At 42.1% G+C, this 16,711-nt stretch overlaps 1 protein-coding gene across 15 annotated transcripts in view; it reads right to left on the bottom strand.

The window, feature by feature from the left end:
* Positions 1–16,711, bottom strand: part of MPPED2 (metallophosphoesterase domain containing 2) — a 204,060-nt gene that overhangs the window by 147,729 nt on the left and 39,620 nt on the right. For all 15 annotated transcript variants that reach the window (XR_014069250.1, XR_014069254.1, XR_014069253.1 and 12 more), the window contains one exon: positions 556–737. Coding sequence is in view for 8 of the 15 variants with exons in the window: in XM_081543536.1 (XP_081399662.1) it covers positions 556–737 (182 nt within the window). In the remaining 7 variants the exon portion in view is untranslated. The remainder of the gene's footprint in view (positions 1–555; positions 738–16,711) is intronic.

The raw sequence follows: 16,711 nt of genomic DNA on the forward strand, positions 1-16,711 counted from the left end.
TATGGGGTGATTTCATAGTCCAGATTTTTGGAGCTTTACAGTAGGACAGTTCATCTTTTTCAGGGGTCTCAGGACATCCTTCTGGTTCACTTGGGAAAGCTGCCCCCCAAGCATCCCTGTACTAAGACCCTCCCTTTAAATAAGGGTTCTGACATCCCCCTCATTCTTTAGAAACTTTCTCTTACTAGTAGGTCTTTGCTCATACTATCTGGGAAAGATTGCAGAGCCAATGAATTAAAAATATGATTCTAGGTCTCATATGTGCCAATGAGTGCCCTCGTTAAAGCAGAATGAGTGAGATGAGATCGGTTTCAAAGCTTTCTATCCCTTTGCCCCAGAGCCGCCGAGGCCAGGCGCTGAAAGGATGCACAGTAAAATTAAATATCTAAAAATTCATCTTTAATTAACAGAACTGGATTAAAGCTAGACACCACCGCATATCATACGAGAAATGGCTGAGCTGGCTTCCAAGTGCTCTAATTCAATTAGGACGCAGTGAGTGACACTCGGACGGGAAAGGTTAATTGGGGGCGCCAGAACGCAATCATTCCTTACCTAACCAGTCATTAAACTTCTTAACCTCTGAGGGCAGTCCCAGCTCGGTGAAATCGCCTGTGTGGAGAAGGATGTCCCCATAAGGCATCTGGATACCATCTGTTCTGGAGTGTGTGTCTGAGATGCAGACAAACCGCGTGTGGCCCGCTGGTTTTGGAGTGTCATATGGGATGGGGTCGACCCTGAAGTAGACATAACAGATCCCATAACAGTTAAATATATTAGAACCCTCGTAATTGTCATCGCACATACATATTGACTGTTATCCGTGAACGCACCCAGACAAACCGATGCAAAGACAGAAGGGCCCACCATAACAAGGAACCCTTTGGGGTGCAAAAGAGACAGCATCACCCGTCTACAAATCCACTGGGCAAATTCAAAAAGTCTTACTTACCTGGTAGGAAAATTAAAAGGCCACACTATCTTACACGTAGAGTCAGAAGTAACCCAGGCAACTGAGAGAGTGATTAATGGTGAAGTTTAGGGATATTGAACCCCAACTGGGGAAGCAAAATACTATTTTCTCTCTCTTCATACTCCAATTGATCCCACTACTCATTAGGAAATGGATAACTAATTTATTCCTCCTTAAACATGCATAACTTTAGCAAAGAACTAATTTATGGAGAACATTCTAATTTATGGAGAACATGCTTTGCCAACTGAAATGTTAAGAGACATAGTAGATGGTAAGGACTTCTATGTAATTTCCTTTCTAGAACCATTCAATACCTCTATCACGTTTTCAAGCAGAGATTCACAAATCAAATTGTGGGGAAGGAAGGTGATGCCAAAGTAAAAGGACTTTTAAATAAAACACTGGATGTTCCAAGAACTTTGTCCAGCTGCTTCTCTACTACCACCTGCAGCCTCAGTTACACCTTAGGTTACCTGGAATGCTCACATGCCTTGGGCAAAGAGTCTATTCAGTACAAATATAGTAAGCTTTTTAATGGGTGTGTACAGATCTACATATGCATTAATATACGTACAGTTTTAGAGATCTAAGCACTGTGAAATTACACTCGGGCATAAGAATCAAAAGGCAAAATGATCCACCCGAAGCAAAGAAAATGAAACAGAACATTCTCATTTAATTGAGTGTAACAAAGTGTGCTAAATAAACTTGGTAAAGCAATGCAAATCTGACTCTTCAAGCATACAGTTTTAATTATTTAAAGGGTTTATAGCAGAGTTAAGGATGCTTTAACTATATTAACTCTACACTGACAGCTTCCTGTAATTTCTCTGTAGGAATATACACTTACTTTGGATTAGGGGTGAAAAGAAGCAGCTATCAAAGCAAAGAGAAGGTCACAAGAGAAGCAAATACGCAATGTGGAGATGACAGTGGAAAATGTTAAATAAGGAACAATATTTCATATCACCGCCCCACCCTGGGTCATTAACATGCAGCAGAGAACACAGGGAAAGCTCAACACAAGATTCTCTGTACCAGTTGCCTCCAAAGGCTTTGTTTAATTTTTCGTTCTTTTCCCCACTTTTGTAAAAAGAAACAATCTATTTTCACAATGGCAATGTTTGTGAGGGAAACAAAGGCACTCAGTATACAGCCTGCCGAGTCCCACATTTCCTTAACGGTTAGTCTTTTAATTTTATTTTACCTTTGTCAGAGAAGTAAGGAAGAAGAAAGGAGAACTGGAAGAAGACAAAAAGGATGCAGGGACTGTGAACTGGTGAACACAGTGGGGCTCACTGAAAACCCAAAAAGAAAGTTTAACTTCTGCAAAAAAAAAAAAAAATATATATATATACACACACACACACACACACCTGATTTTTCCTGTAAAGGTTAGAAATTAACAATGCTGTCATCATGAAGAAAATTCACTAATCCACTGAGATCTCATAAGCAACCTAGAAACCCTTCTGATAGTATCCAGTGTTGATTTTTTAAATATATATTAAAATGTTTGTCTTCCTTTCCATTACTGAGACTCTATTATACTATCTCAGTGGTTCTAAACTGTATCAGTTGACATTGCCTGTTTTCTAAAGGTAGTTTTCCCAGACAATGAAGGACTGTTTCCTGCCACAGCAGACTGTGTCACCCTCTGGAAGTGACACTTAATATTCTATTCCTACACCCAAAGTTAAGATGCTTGCTAGAAAGGGGCTGTGCACATCTATGTGGAAACCACCAATGTCTGAAAGAAAATTCATCAACCACTGGACTTTAAAGGTATACATAAATTCATTATTTATATATCTTTATTTTCCAGTTCTGTTCTCATCCTAATGGTCAAGTACAGACACAGCCCCATTTCTTCCTTTCTGTAACTCAGCTAAGCTATGGGCACAACTAGTGCATCAAAATCTTTTAAGAAGGTGGCCCCCAACCTTTTTGGCACTAGAGACAAGGTGTGTGGAAGACAATTTTTCCATTGACTGGCGGAAGGGGAGTAGGGATGGTGTGGGGATGATTCAAGCACATTAATTTAGTGTGCACTGTATTTCTGTTATTATTTCATCAGCTCCACCTCAGATCACCAGGCATTCGATTCCAGAGGTTGGGGACCCCAGCTTTAAGAGTCTACACGAATTTATCAGAGTGACATCAGAGTCATCATTTTCCATTTATAAAACAGAAAGGAGCACAGATATAAATCCCTCCCTGTAAACAGGCCCCTGTGCTATGCACCTACTCAGTTTAGAGAAGTGAATCACCACTCAGTACACGTTGTGTTTCTTAGCTCTGTGCTGGACAATCATTTTCTATGACTATTAAAACATCAGTCAATTTCTGAGTGGTTTCCAGTCCTTCCCCACCTTCCCTCCTCCTCCAGAGAAACACTCCAAGGTCCAACAGAATTAATGGTGCACCCCACTCCAGTACTCTTGCCTGGAAAATCCCATGGACGGAGGAGCCTGGTAGGCTACAGTCCATGGGGTCGCTAAGAGTCGGACACGACTGAGCGACGTCACTTTCACTTTTCCCTTTCATGCACTGGAGAAGGAAATGGCAACCCACTCCAGCATTCTTGCCTGGAGAATCCCAGGGATGGCGGAGCCTGGTGGGCTGCCGTCTATGGGGTCGCACAGAGTCGGACACAACTGAAGCGACTTAGCAGCAGCAGCAGCAGCAAAGGCCAAGAAATTAAAAAAGTAGAAGAGATGGGAAGAAGAGAGAAAAATGAGTCCTCTCAGCTTTGAGCTGAAATAAAATAATGAATCAGAGGGACACAGAATGACTGAGAAGGTGTATCCATCACCACCACCAACTTGATGTCATCCAAGAGAAACAATTAGTAGCCACTGGTAAAGACATCGAGGACTGATTCAAGGAAGAGGACTGTGGAAGCCCCAAGCCGGGGGTGGGGGTGGGTATAAACACACAAAAACATAATTTACATACATCCCCTGACCCAGAGGCACCGATGTCCTCTGCCGTCCATCGAAGTACAAGAAAATAAGACAGCATAGCCTGTCAGAGCCACACTGCAGGATAACAGGACAAGTATCATGTAGGGGTCACAGGAAAGAAGGCATTTCCACTCAAAGACATTCAGAGTTGAAAATAAGACCCCTAGTAGAGGAGGCAAGTTGCAGCAGATATAATTAAAGTTGAGACAACCCTAGGGAAATGACCATTTCCAAATTGAGCATTTGGTAAACACTTTGAAAAGGAAAGACAGCCAAACATTTTCCCGTAAAAGCGTGTTTAAGGGAGACCCTGAAGGCTATCAGAAGATCTACCTGTTCGTGTTGTGGGAAGACCCTCCTGCTGTGTGTTCCCTCTTAGTTAACAACCTTACTGCTTACTGTTTATGCTGCTGACTTCTCACATGACCTAACATTTCCCCTAAGGCAACATGTCAAATATCCTAGCAAGTGAGTCTCTTACCAAAGCAATCTAACCCCCAGAGCCAGATTCAAATAGCAGAGTGAGATTTGCACGTACATCTGAGTACACCCAGGGGAAAACAAGATGACATGGGAAGATGAGAAGAAAACACTGCATCATAAAATCCCAGAGCAGGACAAAACCTTAGGGGGCATCGGGTTCAGTGCTTTATACGAAGCTTGAACCTCCTCTATCCTTTTCCTGGTTAGCTGACATAAATGTTCTCTCCAAGTTTTCCGGAGAAGGCAAGCCCCGCCCCTGCATCCCCTCCTCTCCACCAGGGCAGCCAATTCTGGTTACTTGCTCTACTTGCTAGAAAGTTTCCGATCCAGAAACTCTAAGAAAGCTGAGCATGGTCCAAAGTGACTTGGCCAGGAGCCTGAAGACTGAGTAACAGTTTGGCTGAGTTATTCATTTTGGGCAAGATATTTCATTCTTTTCATCTTGATTTTCTCATCTGTAAAATGGGAATAACACTGCCTAATCTCTGCTGTTTTTGTTTAGTCACTCAGTCATGTCCGACTCTTTGCAACCCCATGGACAGCATCACGCCAGACTTCGCTATCCATCACCATCTCCCAGAGTTTGCTCAAACTCATGTCCATTGAGTCAGTGATGCCATCCAACCATCTCATCCTCTGTCATCCCCTTCTCCTCTTGCCTTCTATCTTTCCCAGCATTAGGATCTTTTCCAATGAGTCGGCTCTTCACGTCAGGTGGCCAAAAGATTGGATGCTTCAGCATCAGTCTTTCCAGTGAACATTCAGGGTTGATTTCCTTTAGGATTGACTAGTTTGATCTCCTTGCTATCCAAGGGACTCTCAAAAGTCTTTTCCAACACCAACAGTTCCAAGGCATCAATTCTTCAGCACTCAGCCTTCTTTATGGTCCAGTTCTCACATCCATACATGACTACTGGAAAAACCATGACTTTAATCACATAGACCTTTGCTGGCAGTGTCTCTGGTTTTTAATATGCTGTCTAGGCTAGTCATAGCTTTTCTTCCAAAGAGCAAGCGTCTTTTAATTTCATGGCTGCAGTCACCATCTGCAGTGATTTTGGAGCCCAAGAAAATAAAGTCTGTCACTGTTTCCACTGTTTCTCCATCTATTTGCCTTGAAGTGATGGGATCAGATTCCATGATCTTCATTTTTTGAATGCTGAGTTTTAAGCCAGCTTTTTCACTGCCTAATCTACTCTATCACTATAAGGAAATAAACTGTCAGTACTGGATCTGACACGCAGCACATGCTTCGAAATTAAAGATACTGAGTGATGTAAGGTGGGGTGTGGGGGGAGGGTCATTGTTTGGCTATAAAGCCAGACTATCTGGCTATGAATCTCACTTCCCTTTTATTAACAGTGTGACACCGAGCAACGTGCTTGATTTCTGTGTCTTGGTTTCCTTACCAATAAAATGAATATAAAAATAGTTCCTAACTCATATGGTTGCCACGAGGATGACAAAGAATAATGTACTCAAAGCACTTAGAACAGTGCCTGATACACAGCAGACTATCAATGTTAGGTTTTATTTTAACTCGGTAGTAATATTTTTACTACTATTAGTAGCAGTAGTTAAGTTTTTCTGACCTCCATGTCTCCTTCCATTACAAGGAGATAATAACAGCTAGCACACAACTTTGTTCAATGAAAGCTGATTACACACACAACAGCCAGCAAAGCACTGGGCACATAATCCACAGTCAATAAAAACATTCATTTCTTGGGATTTCCCTGGTGATCCAGTGGTTAAGACTCCACCTTCCAAGGCAAGGGACACACCAGGGTTCTATCCCTGATCAGGAGGATAAGGTCCCACATGCCACAGGACAACGAAGCCCACATGCCAGAATCCCCGAGCCACTCTAGTGCTGCAACTAGAGAGACGCCCGTGAGCCCACATGCCACAACAAAGATCCTGCATGCTGTAACTAAGACTCGATGCAGACGAAAATAAAAATACTTAAAAAAAATTAAAACCATGCATTTCCTTCCTGTCACTTCTTTGTTAATCCTAGTTCTGCACTCAAACAGCAGAGAAGAAGAATTCAGTCCCTTTTCCATTGGAGAGTTCTTCAAATATTTGAGGACATGTAGTATAATCCCCTGAAATCGTCTCTAACCTACTTGAGTGGCCAACCTGTCCTCAACTTTTCCTTTTGCGATAGAATGTCAAGTACCCTCGGCATCCTGGTGATCTCCTGGATACAATCCAATTGGTCAGAACTCCTCTATCTGTAGTGTCAGAACTCATGAGCCATATGGATTCATGGGGGGCTTCCCTGATGGCTCAGAAACTGCCTTTAATGCAATCCAGGTTCGATCCCTGGGTCAGAAAGATCCCAAGGAGAAGGGAAAGGCTATCCACCCCAGTATTCTTGCCTGGGGAATCCCACGGACAGAGGAGCCTGGCAGGCTACAATCCATGCAGTCACAAAAAGTTGGACACAACTTAGCGACTAAACACAAGCACATATGGATTCATGGGCCCGTGAGCTGTTTATCCAAGACAAATGCTAGCACAGGCGCTGGAGAACCACCAAAGCTGGACACCCTGGAGGATTTTCCTAGGGGAAGCCTGAGCTATCATGTTGAAGAGTTTTCCAATTAAGTCTCCAGGTTTTGTGCCAAGCCTCAAATCTTGTTCTTGAAGCTTGATCGTCAAATGTTTATATATTCCATTGCCTACTCAAACAAATAAACCATTCTCATTCATTCCATCTGATCCATTAGAGTTTTTTTTTCTTTTTATCATACAACACTAATATGATAATATTATTGCTTCCACTCTGGAAAGCTCTATTGGTCATATCTGTTATTTTTTCAATAGCAAATGTACACACTGTTGCAAGCCCTATTGACAGATCTTCAGAAGAGCTGTAATCATGTGGTTTGTTATGACATGAATTTCTTCTTTAGGCCAAATGAGAAGTAAAAGCCTTATGTATACATTTAGACTATAATTCACTGTCAAACTAGAATAAAACTCTTACAAAGCATTTTGACAGGATTCCAATGTATTTACCATCTCCCATTCCACTTGAAAACCATGATGCTGTGCTTACGCATCCCAGTGACTTTAACAAGTTTTCAAATGTGATATTAAAGCTTTCATTTTTACCCTGACAATTCAGCTGACATGAGAGTTAAAATTACGTTTGTGATGTTACACCATCCACCCTAGATAAAGAATTCAGTCCCCTCTCCAATCGACTGTTTGATAAAGATATGCAAAACCCTCTAGCAAAACAATGAATAAATAAATACCAGGCTTAAGTTAGTATGGTAACAGAATTTTTCAACTGGAAGGGCTTCAGAGATGATATAATCCTGTGTTTCTCTTCTCTGAACATCGGCTTCATGGTTTTTGCCTTTTTTGTATGCTATTACTTAATTTTTGTTAAGCATCTTACAGTTTTTACACAATTTTGTTTAGTTTTGCCCTAAACAGTTTCATCTATGTAGGCATGAAGTGGATATGCTGATTGTACTTTTCAACTAACATTAAAAAAAAACACATAGGTATGAAAATTTTTAAGATTTGTCCAGTCTAAAGAGCTAGAACTAAAGTTTTCTAACTTCTGATTTACTTCTCTTTTTACCTAACTTTGGAAACTAAAAATATGCTTGGACTTGGAGAATAAAAGATGTTAAAAATAATAAAATGACATCAAAGCAAACCACCTAAACTCTTGTAATCATTACTATCTAGAGACTCTGCCCAAAATTATTGGAGCTCACTGTCAAAAATACTCAAGTCTTAGTGAACTGATGCCTCTATTTTTATGACTGTTATCCAGTTGACTGGAGTCTCTTAAAACCTCAAGAAAATGCACATTAGAGTTCATTAGGAAAATAAGCAATATAGAATTTAATTTTTTGAGTATTGGTTAAGATAAAGTCCCTGATGCTGGGAAAGACTGAGGGCAGAAGGAGAAGAGGGTGTCAGAGCGTGAGATGGCTGGATGGCATCACCAACGCAATGGACATGAACTTGGGTAAACTTTGGGACATGGTGAGGGGAGAGGTCTGACGTGCTGCAGTCCATGGGGCTGCAAAGAGTCGGACACGACTGGGCGACTGAACAACAACAACAACAAAGATAAAGAGTGCTTCTTGTTCTCGGAGACGTCAAGTCACACGTGCAAACTGATTGTGAATGTTTCCAAATATAGGTGGCATTAGAGGGGCCACTTTAGCTGACAGACAAGCTTCATTAAAAAGAGCTCTGGCTGTGGAGTCCAGGGCCTTCCTGTACCCCACTACGGTGGTCATCAATTAGTAATGTGATCCTGGGCAAGTCACTGCCCTTCTTGTAACCTCTGTTCTTCAAGTGTGAAAAGAGAGGCAGGACCAAATGATGCTCAAATGATTACCTGCCTGGTTTCTCCACCGCCAGAAATCTGTGCAAGACCTTAGAAACAAGTCAGTCTCGTAAGCAGCTTAAAACACGCTCTTTCTCTTTGCAATTGTATTTTCTGCTTTCCAGACAATGCAAAAGTAAATGCAGTCCAGATCCTTCCAAACAGAATCAGAATTAGCCAGACTTCACATACAAAGAGAAGTGAAATTGCAATTTAGGACCATAGATGGAGCTCCCAGGTCTTTCTAGTGTAAAAAAGAGCAAAGAAACCAGAATCCCAGTTACCACAATTAAACAAAAATTAAACGATGTGGGATTTAACTAGTTGCTTCAAAAATGGGCTGTTCTCCATTTTCTAAAACTCTGAGCTGATGAAACTCTCCCAGTTTAGCCTTCATGTCCCAGAACAGTAATGATGCTGAAACACGGTGAGGAAGCATTAACACAGCCAAATGTTTAAATATCCTCACATTTGTACCAAGGGCACTGCTTTCCTTTAACTGCTGAACTGCTGTATCAACACTGTTCTACCACCAACTAATTATAGCTAACAAAAGCCCACTGCACAGAGTGTGTCTCGTGTTTCATCTATTTTTTTCCTAGTACAGAAGTACAGTGCTGACATCCAATGAATACTAAGTGGTAATAATTTAATTCTTTGAGCACTGCATGTGATAGGAATTTCTGGTCCTTCTGCTGATTCCACTGGGGTGTTTTGGTGCCCATCAGGCTAGCTACTGTGGTAGCCACTGAAGCCTCTCAAATGGCAAACAGTTGGGTCATAAATATCCCACTGGAGCTGTGTTGTCCAGGGTTAAATGTTTCCTGCTCTTTTAACAACCAGGTTTGTTAGCTTACACTTCTGGGTACTGGCCTTGCCTTTGAAAAAAGAAGGCATATGACACTGAACTGAGTGCCTGTCACTCCACAGTCAGCAGCGATTTCTTAAACACCTACCTGCATGCCAGGAGTCACGGTAAGCTCTAGGAAGACAAAGAAGCAACCTACAAGGATTCTGGAGTTGATCTGTCAGTTCCTTACTGGCATGCCTCAGAGATATTGTGGGTTCAATTCCAGACCACCACAATAAAGTGACTATCACAAGAATTCTTTGGTTTCCCAGTGCATATACAAGTCATATTTATACTATACTATAGTCTATTCGGTGTGCAATAGCACTGTATCTTTAAAAAAAACCAAGGTGCACGCTTTAAAAAATTATTGCTAAAAAATAACTATCATCTGAGCTGTCAGTGAGTTGCAAACTTTTTACTGGTGGAGGGTCTTGCCTTGCTGTCGGTGGTGGTTGACTGATCAGGGTGGTGGTTGCTGAAGGTTGGGGTGGCTGTGGTAACTGTTTAAAATAAGATAACAACAGTTTGCTACATCAATTAATTCTTCCTTTCACAAATAATTTCTCTGTATTAAGCAGTGCCATTTGATAGCATTTCATCCAAAGAACTTCATTCAAAACTGGTACCAGTCCTCTCAAATCCTGTTTCTTCTTGAATCAGCCAAGTTTACCTACTACTCTAAATCCTTTGCTGTCATTTCAACAGTCTTCATAGCATCTTTACCAGGAGTAGATTCCATCTCACTTTCGTTGCTCATCCATAAGAAGCAACTCTTCATCTGTTAAAGTTTTATCTTGAGATTACAACAATTCAGCCACATCTTCAGGAACCACCTCTAATTCTAGTTCTCTTGGTACTTCCTCATTTGCAGTCACTTCCTCCACTTCAGTCTTAAACCTCTCAAAGTCACCCAGGAAGGCTGGAATCAACTTCTTCCAAACTCTCGTTACTGCTGATATTCTGACCTCTTCTCACGAATCACCAGTGTTCTTAATGGCATCTACAACAGTGAATCCCTCACTGTTTGGAAACAGAAGGTTTTCAATTTACTTTGCCCAGATGCATGAGAGGAATCATTATCTATAGCAGCTACAGACATAAGAAATACATTTCTTAAATCATAAACCTGAAAGTCAAAATGACTCCTTGTTCCAACAACTACAGAATGGACGTTGTGTTGGTGTGGCATGCATACGTGCTCAATCGTGTCCAATGCTTTGTGACCCCATGGACTGTAGTCCACCAGGCTCCTCGTCCATGGGATTTTCCAGGCAAGAATACTGGAGTGGGTTGCCATTCCCTTCTCCAAGGGATCTTCGTGACCCAGGGGTCAAACCTGCGTCTCCTGCATTGGCAGGTGGATTCTTCATCACTGAGCCACCTGGGACGTCCCCAACACCACCGTGTTGAGCATCTCCATCAGAGCTCTTGGTTGATTACATGCACTGTCTGTGAGCAGTCATATTCTGAAAAGAATGTTTTTTTCCTGAACAGTAGGTCTCAATAGTTGGCTTAAAATATTCACTAGACCACGATGTAAACAGATTTGTTGTCATCCCAGCTTCACTGTGCCATTTATAGAGTACAGGCAGAGTTGATTAAGTATAATCCTTGGGAGTCCTAGGCTTTTTGGAATGCTAAAGGAGCACAGGCTTCAACTTAAAGCCACCAACTGGATTAGCCCCTAACAAGATAGTCAGCCTGTCCTTTGAAGCTTTGAAGCCAGGCACTGACTTCTCCTCTCTAGCTATATAAGTCCTAGATAGCACCTTCTTCCAACATACGGCTGTTTCGTCTGCATTGAAAAATAGCTATTTAATGCAAGGCTCCCCTTTTTGACCTTTCTGACACCAGGGGTCAGTTTCCTGGAAGATAATTTTTCCATGGACCAGTAGGAGGATGGTTTCAGGGTGATTCAAGTGCATTACATTTATCATGCGCTTTATTTCCATTATTATATATCAGCTCCACCTTACATCATCAGGCATTAGATCCTGGCAGCTGGAGACCCCTGGTTTAGTGTTGCCATCTTCATTAATTATCTTGGCTAGATCTTCTGGACAACTTAAAGCAGCTTCTACATAAACACTTGCTGCTTCACCTTGCATTTTTATGTTTTGGAGACAGCTTCTTTCCTTAAGCCTCACGAACCAGCTCTGTTAGCGTCAAACATTTCTTCTGCAGCTTTCTCAGCTCTCAGCTCTCTCAGGCTTGACAGAATTGAAGAGAGTTAGGCTTTTGTTCTGGATCAGGCTTTGGCTTAAGGAAATGTTGTGACTGGTTGGATCTTCTCTCCAGACCACTCAAACTCTCTCTGTAATAGCAATAAGGCTGTCTCACTTTCTTATCACTCATGTGTTCAGTGGAGTAGCACTTTCAATTTTCCTCAAGAACTTTTCCTTTACATTCATAACTTGGTTAACTATTCAGTGCAAGAGACCCAGCTTTCAGTCTGTCTTGGCTTTTGGCATGCCTTCCTCACTAAGCTTAATCATTCCTACTTTTCTTTGATTTCAAGTGAAAGCTGTGCAACTCTTCCTTTTACTTGGACACTTAGAGGCTACTGTAAGTTTATCAATTATCCTAATTTCAATATTTTTTGTGTGTCTTAGGGAATAGGGAAGGAGGAGGAGAGAGAGCAGGGAACACCTGGTCAGTGGAGCAGTCAGAAATACACAAAACACCCATTAAGTTCATTGCCTTATACAAGGCATGGTTTGTGGCATCCAACGCCCCATAACAATGACAACAGTTACATCAAAGATCACTGGTCACAAATCACCATGGTAAGTATAATAATACGGAAAAATGTTGAAATATTGTAAGAATTACCAAAACGTGACACAGAGACACAAAGTCACCAAATGCTGCTGGAAAAATAGCACCAAAAGATTTGTTCAACAGAGGGATTGCCACAAACCATCCATTTATAAAAAACAAACAAGCAAACAAAAAAATGCAGCATCTGTAAAGCACAACAAAATGAAGCACAATAAATCTAGCTATGTCCGTATTCAACAAATGTATGATTTCTGTTCAGTCACTGAGCTCTTTCCCAGACATTTACTAAGCACCTTCTATGGACCACACTGCGCTCGGTGCTGGGGAGATGGGTAAAGCCACGCCCCAGAGGGTTTCTGTGGTACATAAACAAGTGATTTATGAAACAACTCGTGAACAGCTAGAATCAAGGACCTGCATGGTGGCTGTTGTCGCAAAGAATCAAGGATGTGTGGGGTACTGTGGGATAAAGGAGAAAATGCCTGGTACTGCTTGTGGGCTAGGAAGGACAGGGAACATTACAATGGACACAGGACACAAGGGGATGTGTCAATTCAATTTCAAATGCCAGAGACAAAGGATCTCAGGCTCAGAAAGAAGAGGCATGAGAGTGGCCTGAAGCTGGAATCTGAATTGGGATTTAAACAAGCACAGGACTTGGAAAGTCAGGCAGAAAAGAGGAACTATCCAGGCAACAGTGCGCACTGCAAGGAAGCACATCTCTTATTTAGGGACTTGTGAGTGAAGAGGCAATGCCAGAGCAGAGTGACTGTATCACGGAGCAGCAGAAGGTTCGAAAGGCTGGTGGGACTGGGGACCACACCCAAGAGAGCCAGACTGTAGGGCCTGAACCAGTCCTGGAGGCTGTGGAAACCCGCCCCCTCCACCACACTCACTGGATGGTGCCAGGGGCCACAAAGAGAGCTGGCTTTAAGGAAAACTGACATGGCCACTGCAGGATGTGAGGGATGGAATGGTGCTGGGTCACTAAAGAAAAGGAGGCTGACTCAAAATTACCTGCAAAAAAAAATCTAGGCATATGTTTGATAAAGCCACACCCAGTAAACCCAGAAAGTAGAGGATAAGAAGGAAAGGCAGTAGAAACCTGATGGTATTAAAAATAGAAACTTTAAATGATAATTGGAGAAGTAGTCAAAAATGAACTACGACATCCTACATGATTATAGTTCCTGTAGCTCCACCCGGTCCCCATTTTTATCACTGATCTGATGCTACAGACCGAGTGTCTGTATCCTCCCCTAAAATTCATATGTTGAAGTCCTAATATGATTGTATTTGAAGGTGGAGTCTCTGGGAGGTAATTAGGTCAAGAGGTAGGAACCCTTATGAACAGAGTGAGTGGCCTTATAAGAAGAGACACAAGAAAGATGACCTTGACAGAGCAAGAAGGCAGCCATCGACAAGCCAGCAAGAGGGATCTCACCAGGAACCAAATTGGCTGGCACCTTGATCATGGATTTCCCAGGCTCTGTAATCATAAGAAATAAATATTTGCTGTTTAAGCCACTCAGTCTGCAGTACTTGTGATAGCAACTCAAGTTGACTAAAACATCTGGATGAAATCTGGATCCCGACATAGAATTTTTCGGCTGAAAATAATGATGGTCATGATGGGGAGCGACAGCAACCGTTTTCATTTTGAAGCCAGGTGCTATGTGATGCCCTTCATCTGAACAGCTTTCATTTAATCCCTACAGCAGGTAGGCCCCATATTTCTCCCATTTTACAAACAAGGAACCTGAGACTCAGATTAAGCAAAGGCACAAGACCAGTAGGTGGCTCTGACCCAAGATGACCATCCAGAGTCTGCTCTGTCATCGGACAGTTTTACAGCCTCCTCTTACACAGCTTTCCTGGTGGCTCAGATGGTAAAAAAATCTGCCTGCATTGCAGGAGACCCAGATTCGGAAAGATCCACTAGAGCAGGGAATGGCAACCCACTCCAGTATCTTGCCTGGAAATTCCATGGACAGAGGAGCCTGATGGGTTACAGTCCATGGGGTGACAAAGAGTCTGACACGATTGAGCAATTAACACTTACACAGCACATCCAGATGTTAGGGCAGATTCTGTCCTAAAATGGGGCAAACAGTTTTTTTAATCAATAATTACAACGACCAACTTCAAAAATAAACTGCGGGTGATTTCCAAACACTAGGTACACCTGAAAAACATGTCTTCATCTGGCTCAGTCCAGGAGAAAGAACGTTAAGAGACATAAAAAAGACAACCATTTACTTTTTTAAATGTTGGGGGAGATATTCATGAAGAGCATTGGGTCTAATGGATAAAAAGGGATTTTTTTTTGGTATTAAAACTCTACCAAAGGAAACTGAATCCTTCTTCTCCACTTTTCAACTCATCAAAGTCAAGTTTTCTAAGGCTCAATGTCTCACAAGAAGCTGTTAACAGAATTTGTTGTTTAGTTAATTGTGCTTATCAGAAGTGTTCAGTTCAGTTTAGTTCAGTCACTCAGTTGTGTCCAACTCTTTGTGATCCCATGGACTGCAGCACATCAGGCTTCCCTGTCCATCACCAATTCCCAGAGCTTGCTCAAACTCATGTCCATCAAGTCAGTGATGCCATCCAACCATCTCATTCTCTGTCATCCCCTTCTCCTCCTGCCTTCAATCTTTCCCAGCATCAGGGTCTTTTCCAATGAGTCAGTTCTTTGCATCAGGTGGCCAAAGTATTGGAGCTTCAGCTTCAGCATCAGTCCTTCCAATGAATATTCAGGACTGATTTCCTTTAGGATTGACTGGTTTGTGTAGGTAACTTCATATTTGCATGGCTAAAGGGCCTTTTTTAAAGTGTGTGGCCAAAAGTTGAATTTTAACGGTCCATAATAAGGGAGCAACAGAGAATGAGATGGTTGGATGACATCAGCAACTCAATGCACATGAGTCTGAGCAAATTCCAGGAGACAGTGAAGGACAGGGAAGCCTGGCACGCTGCAGTCCATGGTGTCACAAGGAGTCTGAGACTTAGTGACTGAACAACAACAAAATGTTTTTTCCAACTTCGAGCTGAGTTTATTGACTTACTTTCAAAAAATCAGTTATCCCTAAGGCAGAAGGACCCAACATCATGTTAAGTCCATTACGAGACAAATGCTTATTCCTAAGACCACATAATATGATTACTTAAATTAAAATCAGAATTTGCTAAGTCATGCCTGCTGCTGCTGCTAAGTCACTTCAGTCGTGTCCGACTCTGTGAGACCCCATAGACGGCAGCCCACCAGGCTCCCCTGTCCCTGGGATTCTCCAGGCAAGAACACTGGAGTGGGTTGTCATTTCCTTCTCCAATGCATGAAAGTGAAAAGTGAAAGTGAAGTTACTCAGTCTTGTCCGACTCTTCGAGACCTCATGGACTGCAGCCCACTAGGCTCTTCTGTCCTTGGGATTTTCCAGGCAAGAGTACTGGAGTGGGGTGCCATCACCTTCTCCGAGTCATGCCTGACTCTTTTGCAACTCCATGAACTTTAGCCCGCCAGGCTCCTCGCTCTATGGGATTATCCTGGCAAGAATACAGGAGTGGGCTACTATTTCCTTCTCCAACTTAACATGATGCCAACATTTAAAGACCTTTCAAAACAAACCCTATACAATAATTTTCAAACTTAGTATATCTCACTCTGGAGACTGTGACAGTAAGAAAACCATTTTACCCTACATCTTTATCTTTTGCTGAAATAGCTAGTCCACTTCTACTGTAAAAATTATTGAGTTGGCCCAAAAGTTCATTCAGGTTTTTCTGTACCATCTTACCAAAAAACCCAAATGAATTTTTTGGCCACACCAACACATAGTTCCTACACAATGGCAGAACCCATAGATGGCTACTTCCCTTTCTGGAAGTGAGTACTTACCACCTTGGTAGAGTATTTCATAGTTTCATTTCTCAAGGTTATCTCAGGGTTGGTATATCCAGGGTACAGACTGCCTGGTGGACAACTTGCCCACGATCACGCAGCTAGTACGTGGTTGAGAAAACATTCAAATCTAGATCTGACTGAATATCCAGTAGTCTGTTTATCAGGAATAATGACAGAGGGAAATATCCTCTCTCATGTCAACTTCTGATTAACACTGGCTAAACTCAATATTGCAAAAACTAAGATCATAGCATCTGGTCCCACCACTTCATGGCAAATAGAAGGGGGAAAAGTGAAAGCAATGACAGACTTTATTTTGGGGGGCTCCAAAGTCACTGTGGACGGTGACTGCAGCCATGAAATTAAAACACACTTGCTCCTTGAATGG

This window comes from Giraffa tippelskirchi, chromosome 11 (assembly GCF_054371585.1).
Source record: "Giraffa tippelskirchi isolate mGirTip1 chromosome 11, T2T-mGirTip1v1.2.pri, whole genome shotgun sequence".
Lineage (NCBI taxonomy): Eukaryota > Metazoa > Chordata > Mammalia > Artiodactyla > Giraffidae > Giraffa > Giraffa tippelskirchi.